Here is a 15,193-nt window from a genome sequence, read left to right on the forward strand (position 1 = left end):
TACTACACACACACACACACACACACACACACACACACACACACACACACACACACACACACACACACACACACACACACACACATACATACACTAATTCCATTCTCTCTCTCTCTCTTGTCTTTCTCTCTGCTTCTCTTCTTCTATTTTTCTTTGTTGCATCTCCCACGCTCGATTTTCCCTCGAGCGCTTCCCTCGATTATTTCCCAGGAGTTTCCAGAGCTAATGTCGTGACGAGGACGAAGAGAGCTAAAGTTTAATTAGAGGAGCCAGCTCGCTGGATGAGGATATCATATCAGCAACAGTTGGCTGGCAACTAATTCGAGGTAATACGAGCTGCCTGACCAAAAAGATCGGCCTCTCGAAATCACTTCTAGTTCCTCTTTTTTTTTATCTTCATCGAGTGAACAAATTTGTACTTGCGCTGCGAAAAAAAGCACAGAGAATTGCCATACAGGTGACAACAATTAGTAAATAAGCGATAAAAAGATTAAAAGTGTTTTGCTATTAATCCTGTATTTGAGCTACAAAAAAGTTTCTTTTTTTAATATCGTAAATAAGTCCTTATCTCAAAATCAGTAAATTAGGTCTGTACTACTGAAACTAAGATTATTATCTTTTCATGAGCCAAAATCCGCAGAGTGTGTATATATATATATACACACACACACACACACACACACACACACACACACACATACAAATGTTTCTCCTAGTTGGAAACGCCATTATTCGCCGGTAGCTCGGAATCAATGTGTAACATCTCCCTCTCGGGTAGTTTTACAATGTCATTTTAGATTTTCCTTAATATTTTCTACAATAAGATATTAACCATAAAAAAAGACTTTATCACGAACACTCTCGCCAGTCTGGAGAAATCTTTTTCGGAAGAGAGACGATCGAGAGAGATATGCGACTACAACGACGCTAAATAATCCCGTGAGTCCCTTCGTCTAATTATATTTCTTTCCATTACAACTCGAAATTGCAACCGCACAAGATTGTGATAGCTATGTATTGTAATAGCTGTTGTTTTTTCCTCTCTCAAGGCATTCAGTGCTTAATTTAAGATTTTCGGCTGACTAATTAATTTCATTCCAGCGAATCCGCATCGTCACGATTCTATTATCTCCTCTTTCCGCGTGATGAAGTTAAAATTACCTTTGTTAAATACAGTCAATATTCAACCGCCAATCATAAATTCTATTCATGCGCCAAATATTGATTTACTCGCAATTATTATATCTGTCAAAGATTACGTTTTGCAAATGAAAAGAAATGATCTTAAATTAAATGAGACAACCTCATAATTTATAAACGTTATTTTAATCACAACGTCATGTTTGAGATGGATCTCACAAATTACAGATTCGCCTTATGCTAAACTTTTCAATCACATTGAGCGTAATTGATCAGTTATAGAAATCGGTCAATAGAAATTGGATCACGCACGTCAGAGGACTTAAATGTTATAGTCGGTATTTCGGTGTTATCGTGTGCAATATATTTTCCAGTATACGAAAGGAACACATGTATTTTTAGTTCTTTCGTATTGTCACTACGACCGATCCTCCCACGTCTTCAAATTGCGTAGGACCACGGAATACACATTGATAACAGCATTTCCAACTTCATCATGATGATGCAAATAACGCGACAGCTTTCGCATGTGTCACGCAACATTGTAACTGAACTTACGTTGCTCCAATGAGGACAACCTAATTGTTCGCAAAAGTAAACTTTGCTCGCGCGAATTAACTAGAGGAGCACATGCTCGTCACAACCTTGGCTGAATTCCACGATCACGAAACGAACATAACACTTATTATGCTTATTGAGCAAATGCAAATATACAGTTCACATCCATGCTTCTCATTTACATAACGAATTACATCTACGTCAGAGGAAACCGATTGTATGTGCGAAAAACTTGATAATAAAAAGTGTGACATTAGAAATCGAAAATAAAATTAAAGAATAATTCAGGCTCTCAATATTTAAAATTAAATTAGCTAAAACAAGGCCAATGAGAGCGATATCGTAGTTATTGAAGAGTATGATATTTTAATGATTAATTTATATAAACAGTTTCGAAGGTACATACTTCATATATATTATATATTGAATTTTCGAATGTTTGGCTTATTTTAAGCCATCTTCAATGATTCATTGATTGAGAAAAAACGAATGTACACTCTCAATGAATGTGAATTTTAAACTTTTAGGTTGAGAATATTTTATCTTAATCGTTGTGTGGTGAATAGCACTTTACCGGTAAAAAGCAATGATCTCATCGGAGTTTGACAATCTCGTGTGCTCCTTTTAAAGGGATGAGCATTGTCTGTTTTACCGAGAAAAATATATTTTTGTTCCATACTAATTATTTCGTTTCAGAGAATTAAAGTTCCTTTTCCACGATTATATAAGATACATATATTGGGAGTACAAATTAGTTCGGTCCGTTTCTAAAGATAGCTCCAGCTGTTGTGAATAGTTCATAGTGACAGCTGATTTTGGCGGTTTCAGAAAGGTTAAATCTACTAATAATATTCAGTTTATATCGTTTTGAGTTTCATACAAAAACCTTGATTTTTATTGTATTTGAAGTGTCGAATTTTGTGTTAATCAAGCAGTATTTGGGAGATTTTGATTTTCTGCTTTAATTGGAAGAAAAGTGCGGCTGAAGCCCATCGAATGCTTGTTTATGATGACACTGCTCCAACTGATAAATCATGTAGGGAATAGTTTCGACATTTCAAGGATGGAGATTTCAGCGTTGAAGACAAGCCTCGCTCTGAACAGCCAAAAAAATTCGAAGACAAAGAATTAGAGACATTATTCGAAGAAGATCAGAGTCAAACGCAAGAGGAGCTTCCAGAATCATTGGGGGTAACTCAACAAGCCATTTCTGTATGATTGAGAGTCATGAGACTGATTTAAAAACAAGGAAATTGGGTGCCTTATGAACTGAAACCAAGAGACGTTGAAAGGCGATTTTTCACTTGCGAATAGCTGATTCAAAGACAACAGAGAAAATCGGATTGACTGGAGATGAGAAGTGGATATTCTAAACAACCCCAAGAAGAAAAAATACTACGCTAAGCCCGGTCAATCGTTGCCATCGATCTCAACATCAACATCACGGCCGAACATTCATGATTCGAAGGATCATGTATCTGGTGGGACCAAAAGGATCTTGTTTACTATGAGCTGCTGAAATTTGGCGATTCCATTACGGGCGATCGGTATTGGCTACAATTGATTCGTTTGAGCCGTGCATTGCGAGAAAAACGGCCGGAATACGAGCAAAGACATGATAAAGTTATTCTTCTTCATAATGGCTCGGCCTCATGTCGCTAAAGTCGTAAAAAAATATTTGGAAACACTCAAATGGGGGGATGTTTTACCACACCCGCCGTACATTGTTTTCCGGACATTGTTCCTTCTGATTACTGATTGTTCCAAAGGATGCAGCAAATCACCGGTTCACTTCTTTCACAGAAATCGAAAATTGGATCGCCTTCAAAGACGAGTCATTTTTTCGAGATGGAATTCGGAAATTGCCTGAGAGAATGGGAAAAAGTAGTAGGCAGCGATGGACATACTTTAATTGATCTGTTCATTCGTTTTGTTTTGAAATAAATGCACAAAAAAACGGACCGAATTAATTTGTACTCCCAATACTAATGTATTTGACTTTGATATATTTTATATCCAATGTAAGAAAATATAAAGAAATTACAGACTTTTTTATCCATTTTTTCCTCAATCTCCTAGTTACTCCAATTTTTTACTACTAGACAAAGCCTAATGTAATGATATCAATTAATCAAACATTTACTTCATAAAAAGGTTATGTGCTCGAAAGAAAGACAGAGGAGTAAAATAAATTAATGAATATATGTAAATTAAAATTAAAAAGTTTAGAAGTCTAAATAAAAATATTTTATAGAGTTTTCGAATACAGTGAGGCTGAACTCAATCGACAAAAAGCGGATAATCCATAAGTACCATATTAATTTTTATGCTCTTAGCATTACAACACTCACTTAATTTCTTACAAGAAGTGGTTAAAATTGTGGTTAAAATGCCAAATGGGATGAATCATAATTCATTCGAAAGAAGAGATTGCGTATACTAATATTATAAAAGGGTGGAGGAGGGCTTTTGATTCTAAAAAAACTGTAGTTAAAGTTGAGCGTCTGATGAGTTGTATGATAAGGGCTTAAGAATGTGCGTCAGTAAGTAAAAATAACCTTACACGGTCAATAATACTGCGCAATAATTCGATCAGTAATATTGGCAGTATGCATCAATATTTTTACAATCTTGCACGATCAGCATTATTGACAATTTATTTCACTTTAGTTTTACGTACATTATCTATTGTGACATACTGTGACGTGGATCCTAAAAAAAAATAATATTGATTCTCGAAAATCAAAATCCAGGTTATCGTCAGTATTCTATGTTAATATTAACCACACATAATCAGTAATACTATCAGAATTTAATACTAACAGTATTAAATTCTAACATTTTTACTAACATTAATACTAACAGTATTATCTATGTAGAATCACTTCAAAAAAGCGGCGTAACTAAATGGACTGAAATGCATGGCTGTACTTTTTCTTATCCGGTCAATGGAGAAAGTTCGAATTTCTCGCAGTCTTATAATTTTTAACAATTATATTTTATAATGTAATTTATTTTTCTTACCCTCTTTTAAATAAAAATATTCATTTTTGCTATACATAACAATAAATAACAAGATTTCTTGAAATTTCAATTATTTATTATAAAATTTGAACATTGTTGTACAATTGGATGAAAAACATTTAAAACATACGACGCACATAATTAATTTTACAGAAAAAAATTACACAATTACTCCGATTACTCACTGCAGCATGAAAAATAATTTATTTATAAAATGTTCATAGTGCGTATTCATTCAATGTGTTTTAAACGTTGATTTCATAACATTGTACAGCAATGTCCAAATTTTATAATAATAATTAAAAAATCTTGTTATTTATTATTGTATATAATAAAAAGTACAATTATTAGTATTTTCATTTAAAAGAAAAGAAGAACAATTAATAACATTATAAAATATGATTGTTACTTAAAAAAAATTAACACTGCAACTCGAACTCTCGGATAAGAAAAAGTATAATCAAGCATCTCAATTCGCTCAGCTATAAGTCGCTTCCTTGTTTACCGACGTATAGTCCCAATACTTATACAGTTGATCAGACGTCCAATGATTTTCTCTCTTTACGATTTTCTCAGAATCAGAAGCCCATCCATCCTTTTACAATGTTAGTACACGTAATCTAACTGCTCCTCTTTCGTATGAGCTATGGCTCATCCCATTTAACACTTTACAATTCCTAGCATCTCCTTAATTTTTGTACAAAGATAAATCATACTTTGATTTTTACACAAATTAAATATTAATTTGATTAAAAATAATGTATACGAATGCAGTAAAACCTCGATTATCCGATATCACAATTATTTGCCTATGCTTTATTTGAACCCCGATTATCCGACACCAATTTTTTGCGTTTATAATAACCTAAAATAATCGGAAGAAAAAATTAAAAGCACTTAATTCTCATTATCTGACAATTAGTAGAATATAAAAATAAATTGTAAATGATATAACATTGACATTGTTTATTTCTCTATTTATCCGTTGTATACACACACACACACACACACACACACACACACACACACACACACACACACACACGACACACACACACACACACACACACCACACGACACACACACACACACACACACACACACACACACACACACACTCGTATTACGAATGAAGTCCGCATGGTGTGTAGTGTTGCACAACATGATGTGTCAATGATATTACATGTTTATTTCGTAGATGACTAAATAAAGTAAAGGCCGAAAATATTAATTTTAGAAATAACGGCAGCAATTCGGAAAGATAAAAATTATAAAACTCTAGGATTGTATAAAATACCGATCGAGCTACTAAAATTGTTGACAATAAAAAAATAGATAAAAGAAATAGCGAAGTTAACAATGATATTCAATCATATCGATCAAGAGAGATCCTCCGAGAATGGTTTCAATCGACATTCATGCCTCTATCAAAGAAATGTAAGCCGAGCATATGTGTTGATTTTTGTCTAATCAGCTTAATGAATCTGAAGATTCTATTAAAAGTAATACAAGGAAGTCCGTTGTGAGAACATTTGAACGCCTCACAATTCAGTTTTCAGAATGGTCTTAGAACAAAGGAAGCACTGTTCTGTATGGATGTATTGATGCAAAAATGCAAGGAATCAGCTTACATCTTTTTTATTGATTTCGAAAAGACTTTTGAGTGCAACATAAAGTTCTACTGTACATAAATATATTTGTATATATTTTTAAATGTTCTTTTAGTTCATTTCGAACAGATTACGCTAAATTATAAAGAACTCGAGAAGATGAATTCTTTTCAAGTTCAACGGATCAGTCGTGCTATCTGGAATGCTTTTTTAAAGAAGAAGAATCCTCGTAAATTTCTCCACGTACATGTCGAAACAACGTGCATTTCTCGTATACAAGATTGGACCAAGTTATCCAGGACATCGTGTCAAGATCAATCCAACAGATCCAGCGTCTAGCATGAATTGTTCGCCGTCTAAACTTGACACAACGATTTGTCGCATACATTACAAATGTCGCGCCTGCATCTGCCACATTGACAGACAGCGATGGTTAACAGTGTATATTTGCGTAAATTGCCGTTGGCCACGAAATGATAGCTGTCCTATTCGAGCGTGCATATCAACGTTAAAATCTATTTCTAGCCAAATGATGTACACAATGTATTCAATCTGTATGTCAGGAAATGAGAATTAAACAAGCGCATCTATCAGTTGAGAATAGAAATTTTCTATTTAAAGAACTTCACAAAATTACTCTTGTAATAATCAATAAAATTAAATCTTTCTTTTTAATTATAAGAATAAGGTCGGCAACACAGAACTCTGTAAATATTAAATAAAAATATAATTTACGTAAAAGTATTGCTTGACCTTTGCATGTTAAAATATTTTTAATCTCGTGTAATTAATATATAAAATCGGTGACTGCGTATAAAAAATGTTTAAAATTGATTGAGGCTCAATGATGGTTTTATAGAAACATTTCAGCCAAAATCATCGTGTCAAGAATTATTCCATTTACGTAAACTTTAGCGCAAAGGTCAATTTTTTCCGGTTTAGAAACGCTCTCATCTGTACGCGGCAACTGGTAAATCGGATCGATGAACGGCATCGAGTAACTCAAATGCTTCCTCTTCATCGCACTGACTTTTCAAGCTACTTTTAGAGCTTGGAACTATTCTCGTAATACTATTTAGCAGCTTCGGCACGTAGCGTCGATGCTGTAACAGCACGACGCACACACGGAGTCATGCTACGCATTCAAGATTTTTTTCACATTTACATAATTACGATGTGAAAAGGAGCATACGCTTGAGAAACGATGGCTTTTTATAATTACATCGTGAAGGGGATCGATTAATTACGTATCGGAAGTCCAACAAAATAATTATTTGAGAATTTATATGAGAACAATTTAATCTCTTTGCCTTGCAAATTATCGATATTAACATAATATCTTCAATAACATTTTATCTTCACACACATATAAAATGACTTATATTATGCAACGATTACATCAAAGTTGCACTTTTTATTGAAATACTGCTTACATTTTTCGACTTATGATGATAAATAATAGTTGCTACATTAGTAATTGCTCTATAAACTGAATAGTACAACAATTTAATTAAATATTATTTTTATCTACAATTTAATTAAATATTATTTTTACAATCAAAAATACGTAACATGTGTTTAAATGTTAAACTAATTTTAGAAACATTAGTAACATTTAATGTATCAGATTGGTATATATGTACGATAGTATTGAAAGAAAGAAAAATCAATATTACAAACGAGAGAGAATTTATATTGCGGTTTGCGGTGCACTTCCGCTAAAAATAACAAATTCCAGAATTCCATTTCTTCAGGGATTCATCAGAAATGGACTATTAATTAAAGCGATTGTCCGTCGAGGACAATAAACAATATTACGCGTTGTATATTTAACAAATATCGTCATTAGCATACGGAAATACGTGGTCGTGATTCAAATGTGTGAATAATTCCTGCGCGTTGTAGAGAAGTTCCGGCCTATGAGCAAGTGAACGAACGAATGTAGGGAGAACAACGACGATTGTTTCGCGGCCTCGAGCACGTAAATGACGTGGGAACGATCGATTATCGAGCTGTTTGCCACAACAAATATGCGTAATGCCAATTCTGTGGCGTATCCTGATATCGTCGTTATTGTTCGTATTCGCATGCGTGCCTCCAACGAGGCATTCGACACAACAACAAAGTTTCTAAAACTGTTTATGTTTTTGCGTGTGGTTCCTCTATAGATACGCGATAATATCGACGTGTACGAATGGAAGATTTTCTAACTTTTGGAATGAGATTCACTCCAAAAAAAGGAGTGAGATTTCTTTTCTTTGGAATTTCATTCCAAAACACTGCCACTCTTGTTAGAGTGCAAATTTTTCACTTTTTTTTTAATAATGGCATAGTATTTTAACTCTTTTGGGGTGAGATTTCACTCCAGGAAATTTAAAGAGTACAAGCTTCGTTTTTGAGTCGCGCTTAAATATTGATAATTTAATTGATAATTAATTATTAATACATTCAAGATTGCACGTTAACAATGTATCAAAAATTCAAAATATTTTATACATCAAAAATTCGGTAGATCCCGGATGTTTTTATATACGCACAGGCTTCAATGTATTTGGAGTTCGTGAAAATCCCAACTTGTACATCACATTGCTCCAATAATGACATGCTAGCTAAAATATCAAATTTTAACACGGTGTACTCAGCGACAACTTTCTGACAAGTAATGCATGCGCTCGATCAAAGAAATTTAGTTCCGACGTTCAAAGATAAGCGAGATGTATTCTATTAAGAAACGAGGGCAACCGACCGGTTTAAAAGCGTGTCGAGTAAATCGATCCTAGAAAGATGGATAAGTTTTTGAATTATGTAGAGAGAATAAACTTGAATTTGACTTTTGAGCAAATCTCTGATAGAGAAGTTCACAGAGAATCAATGATTGACCGGAAAAAAAGTTTTCATTCGCCCATCCAAACATTCTCTTTGATTTTAAATCATTGATATCCAAGAAAATAATTGCCGGTGTATTATTTACATTTGTTAAAATAAATATAATTACTATAATTATAATATAATTCTAATTATTAAATATAAGCGATTAGATTTCAGTAAAGCGATGAATTTCATTTTCAATGTTCTATAAAAAAATCAAGCTTTACAACAATCGTCTCATCTTCATTTATTAAACAAAAATGTAAAAATTATTTTCCTATTTAACAACAAAATTTGCAGTGTACTGAAATTGAATCGATATAAACCTTATAAATAATCACATGGAACAGATATGTTATCAACACATAATATTTGATCAAACTTATCGTTAATTTAATTTAATTTAATCCTCAGACTGACTATTTTATATAACGAAAATGTCTGAAAACAGATATTTTCACGTTAAACACGACTTCACTTTTTGTCCGCGAAATATAATCAAGTTTACTGGTAGCAGCTCCGATGATGTATGTATGTAGAGAGATGGGATAAAAGAAATGGGATAAATATATAATACAAAGTGATAAATTAAACTCACTCTCATCGGTCTGCGGCGCGGAGAGAATGGCGCTGTGCTTTTTCTTCACATCTTCCACGTTTGTCTGGATCCTGTCTATCATTTCGCGGATCTCCTCCACCTGTGGAAAAACACGTCAGGAGTTAAAAATTGTCAAATTTATTTGTGTTTCGCAAAATCAATATTACAAATTGACAAATTTTTGCGTATTTATTAATCAAGTTCTTCTGAAAGAATATGATATAAAGTTTAAAAATCTTAACGTCATGTTAGTCTAAATTGACATTTTGTTTGAAATATATCTTTCAAAATTGAGCTTGAGCAACTTTGGATAAGAATTAAAATATAAGATCTAAATATCTCAAGATTTTTTAATGTTACAGTCTTTAAAAATAATTTATTATTGACTCCTAATATCTCTGATTATTGTATGTACAGTATATAATAAAACATAAATTAAAAAATTATTATACAAAAACACACATTTCCGAAATTAATATTTCATTAATTTCAATAATATAAAAATATTATCTTTAATCAAAACAATTAACTCATTAAAAGATTAATGAGTAAATAAATATTCAATTACATTGCTGATAAAAGTGGTTCATTTAAATAGATATGATCAATACATCGAATACTACTCTACTTAAGTAGTATATAAGAACGAGTGGCGCTCGTAGTACAAGTAGTACAAATCGCGTTTAGTCAGACGACCGCATATATTAGGTGTAGTAAAAAGAAATCCATTATTTTTGCATGAAATTGAATGGAAAAATAATGGATTTCTTTTTACACCTAATATATTGCTCTTAAGTCCACACATAATTTTTAAGACTTTAAGAAAAAATATGAAAAAATATTAAAATTCACAAAAAATTTAGAATATTTGTATCTAAATATTTAAAAATAATTATTTTTAATTATTATTAAAAATAATTATCTAAATATTTAAAAATAAAAATGATTAAAGTATCCTTTAATATAAATTAGAAATCCTCTTAATAAATTAAAGGTTTCGTTAATGACAAAGTCTGCAATCGCCACAAGCAATTTGTTTTGTCAAAACAAAAGTAAGAAAAAAGAATATTGCATATGTCTCTTTTCATATCGTCTCTTTTTATATATGTTATTTCATTCCAATTTACATTATCTTACTCGTTTTAATTTACTGAATTTGGACAAAAACGATAGGCCAATGAAAAATTTGTCATCTTTTGAATCTGTCTCTAAAGTTATAGTATTAGAATCCCTAAGTGATATAAATCAATAAATATATCGACATACACTAATTCCCATGCACAATTATTTTGACAACAATTAAACTAAAATATCTATATAAAAGTGCTACAATAAAGGATGACATGTAATGACCTTAAAGTAAATAAATATCATTCCATTTATCGATGTAAAAAAATGATGTATAAATCTATGTAAATCTGGAACGATCTATGTAAAGCCGACTTAAAAAAAAAATTTTTTAGTATACATTAAATTAAACTTGGTTTATACTCGTTTGTACCACTTTTCTTTTCATTTGTACTTCAAGGGATTCAAAATTATAAAGTTGAAAAAAATACCAGCATTCCACTTTGAGACATTTTAAATCTGTAAATGGTGCTGTTTCGGAATTGTTTGTATCCGTTTGTACCATCACCAGTTTCATTTGTATTTTTAAGGAAGTAATTGTATCGAATTTTCAAAACAAGGGTGAGAGCTAATTTCGCCATTTTCTAAAATATTTTAATTTTGTACTGTTTTGTCATGTGCTGTTTTGCCATGGCTCGAGCGGCGTGTTTGCCAGGCAATTTCCACTCTGCGCATTGAACGATCGATAAGTGTATATTAGACACTTGACAATAGTAGACCAAATTACGGGGGCAATAGTAGGGCAAATTACGCGTTTATTCAGTTATTTTTAAAAATTAATATCTCGTTTATTTATTACTATTGCGAAAATTACAAAATGATAGAAGACTTTTCGATTCAATTCAGTGCCCTCTACCTGCTCACGAGAAGTGATTCCGTAGGTCGGGGACACTATGTATACATATACATGTATACATTATGTATATATACATATATACATATATACAGAATGTCCTGAATTTAATAGCCAAACTTCAGAAGCATGTAGAGAATTATCGCATATGAATTACAAATGCGACCCAAAAGTAAAATCCACGTTTGAAAAAAATATGTGTGCAATACATTTACAAGAAATTGCATCTTGTTTCTCAAACAGGTATATTTACGCGAATAAAAACAAGCTTGCAAGACGCGATCAATAAAATACGAAAGCCTCGTTTAAAGATTCTGGCGCGGAATTTTTACGAAATACTGTTTCGCCAGAGTTTCATAGAATTTTATACAGAGTGTTCCGTTATCTTACGATATTTATATCTATACATATAAAAAAAAGCGAAAGGAGGAACTGTGCATTATCCTTAAGACCGATATAATCTTGCTGATACGGGTTTAACCTACTTCTACTTTTTTTTTACTGTATTCTTTTATACTTTCGATCACTTCACAGCGTGGAAATGAATATGTAGAAGCAACAAACTTAATCACTTACCTCCGCGAAAAATTCCGTCATGAAGTCATCCGGCGCCCCGACGTTGACGGACACATCGTCCGCCACATCGTCATCGTCCGACTGGGCCTGTACAAGAAATACAATCATTTATTAGAAACAGGATACTACAGTAATTTCTAGTTTTAAAAATACTTTTTATAACTAATATAACAACAAACTAACAAACAATTTAAAAACCTTATTTAATTATATTAAATCATATATTTAAATCATATTTAAGTAATGTAATTCTAGTTCATTAAAATAATAATCTATAATTCCGTATTTCTATCTTATACTTCTTACTATATACTTGTTTATATAACTTAAAAATGTTCATTTATAATAGCAGCATAATGGCTGAGATTTTCAGATATGTAAGAAGTTTAATAATTAAACAATAAGAATCTTATTGAATCATATATGTGAATACACAATCAATAGAAAATAAAGCCCATAACGGTCGAAGCTCTTTAGTACTTAAATAATTGTGACTTTATGAAACTATGAAACCTGTCATCGAATCCTGTCAAATTATGTTGAATTGATTTTTTTGGTAAAAAAACATAATTGCTTTAAAAAAAATATATAAGCAAAATGGATAATTTTTTAAATTAGTAACTATGCATTTCTTTACACCAATTGATTCATCTCATCCTGTTTATAAAAATATTAAGGTACGATTATAAAAAAATTAACACAGTATAGGTATTTAATATTTCAATGATTAAAGTATAAAATATCTCGTAAACTATTGATCTCTCCTTAATATTTTTATATGCAGAATAATTAAAGGAATCATATTATGTAAAAAAATTACATAATTCTATTTAAAAAATAAAGATAAAGCCTTAAAATCTTAGAAACACGTACACTTAAAGAAGATCTATCTACTCATTAAAAAATGTACCCTCTCAAAACAAAGTAAATTCCACTTGAAATATTTTTTTGGAATAACGAATAATTTGAAAGATAAATGCATTTGAAGATTCAACTAGGACACTTTGTGTGTGCATGAGAATTAGTGAGCTCTATCATAACTGGAACTTTCCCTGTACTAAACTATAGAAAAACTGCAGCCCAACAGAGAAAAGGAACAGCAATATTGATCTTTCTGACTCTTTTCTATATACTTATGGCAGTAAAATAGCATTAATCAATCAGCAAATTCCTGATAAAGAAAACAGTACCAACTTTACATTAGAGTGTCCTTGTTTAGAAATTGAGGCATCCTTACTCGATGGCTCGCTTCAGCATGTTATATTATAGAACTCTTATATTACCTCTTTATTATCTATTATAGAACTCACTGGTGAGAGTACATGAACTTAAACAAGACACTGCCATCAAATATAATACAATGAAGTCGATAATCTAGATATAGAAGTCTGTGTGTAAAACAGAAATATATACATGATTATAAAGGCAGGTTTCATCTGCGATTGCATATATATATTGCGTGTACTTAATCTCTGATTTCTCTCCTTGATAACGGTGACTTCTCACGTAATATCGTGATATAATCGATTTCATTCGAGTAATGATCATGCTCTCGATAGTATAATCTCGTGCGTTGAAATTATCATTATACAACAAATTATCATTATAATATACAGATCTAAATTAGGAAATATCATTTTATTTTAAGCAAAAATAAAATGATATTTAATAAAATAATTAATCGCGAAATCGCTTTTACTTATTTTCTTACAATTTTTTTACAATTTATTAACTGAAACTTTTACAAATTTCAGACAAAATTATGACGATTTCATTTATAAAATTCATAATCATTTACAGAAAGAAAATTATGATATGAAATCTTGTATTTGTAATTAAAATATTTTAAATATCATTAATGTGAAATAATAAAAAGTAATAAAGGCTGTGGGAATCAACGCAGTTATTAGTACAATTATCTTATATTTATTTAGTTAGTTCATAAACCTTGTGATTTCGATGAACGCAATACAATAGAATTGATGTTTCGACTTCTCTTTGAGTCATCCTCAGAATGAGTTATCCATTATTACAAATTGTTCCGTAATCAAATTCTTCATATAATGTGTAACTTTCCCAACAGTTAACAGACTATTGGAATCACTGAAATCGAATACGAATTGGAGAAACACACAATACATTGGCAATTACAATTATTTTTTTTAAATATTCCTCCTACACTCATTCATAAGTGCCGCACTCTATTATACAAATAAAAATATATAGATAACAAAAATTTTTTCATAGCAGACAATCATACTGATAAATGATGATAAATTTCGAGAATATACGTACAGTATATGTCTTGACACAACGGTTTCTAAATGAAAACTCATTAATGTGAATCACATTACATTTTTATATTATCTTATTTTATCTCGTCTTTCGTCTTATCTCATTTCATTATATATTTTTTTTTGTATGTAGATACATAGACTGTTATCAATTAATCTTAAGAAAATCACCAACTATTTTATCGCCTACATTGAACAATTTTATTCAATGAATAAAGATTAATTAAATCAGTAATTGAATTATTATAACTTATTCATATTTATTTTAACAATTTATTTTTATTACAAATATAAAATAAGAAAATAGGAAACAAATTTAAAGAAATAAATTTCGCATTGTTTTCAGAAAAAAATCAAGTTTGGAAAAAATGTGAAAGAATTGTTCATATATAATATTTTTTTTAATTATATATAAAATTATGCATAGTTATGTTATGAGTAATTTTTTTTACAATTCTCCTTGTAACTTGATTTTTTTCTAAAAATAATGTGAAAATTATCTCTTTAACTACTTTTTATTATTATTATTATTTTTAGTACACTA

At 31.0% G+C, this 15,193-nt stretch overlaps 1 protein-coding gene across 1 annotated transcript in view; it reads right to left on the bottom strand.

Moving 5' to 3' along the window:
- The window catches only part of LOC105622617 (syntaxin-1A), a 47,014-nt gene extending 34,638 nt beyond the window's left edge, over positions 1–12,376 (bottom strand). Inside the window, exons 1-2 of the mRNA XM_012204034.1 lie at positions 12,356–12,376; positions 9,799–9,898 (exon numbers count right to left, since the gene is read on the bottom strand). Of these exons, the coding sequence (XP_012059424.1) occupies positions 9,799–9,898; positions 12,356–12,376 (121 nt within the window). The remainder of the gene's footprint in view (positions 1–9,798; positions 9,899–12,355) is intronic.
- Between the last annotated feature and the right edge of the window lie 2,817 nt (positions 12,377–15,193).

This window comes from Atta cephalotes, assembly GCF_000143395.1.
Source record: "Atta cephalotes unplaced genomic scaffold scaffold00047, whole genome shotgun sequence".
NCBI classification, from domain to species: Eukaryota; Metazoa; Arthropoda; class Insecta; order Hymenoptera; family Formicidae; genus Atta; species Atta cephalotes.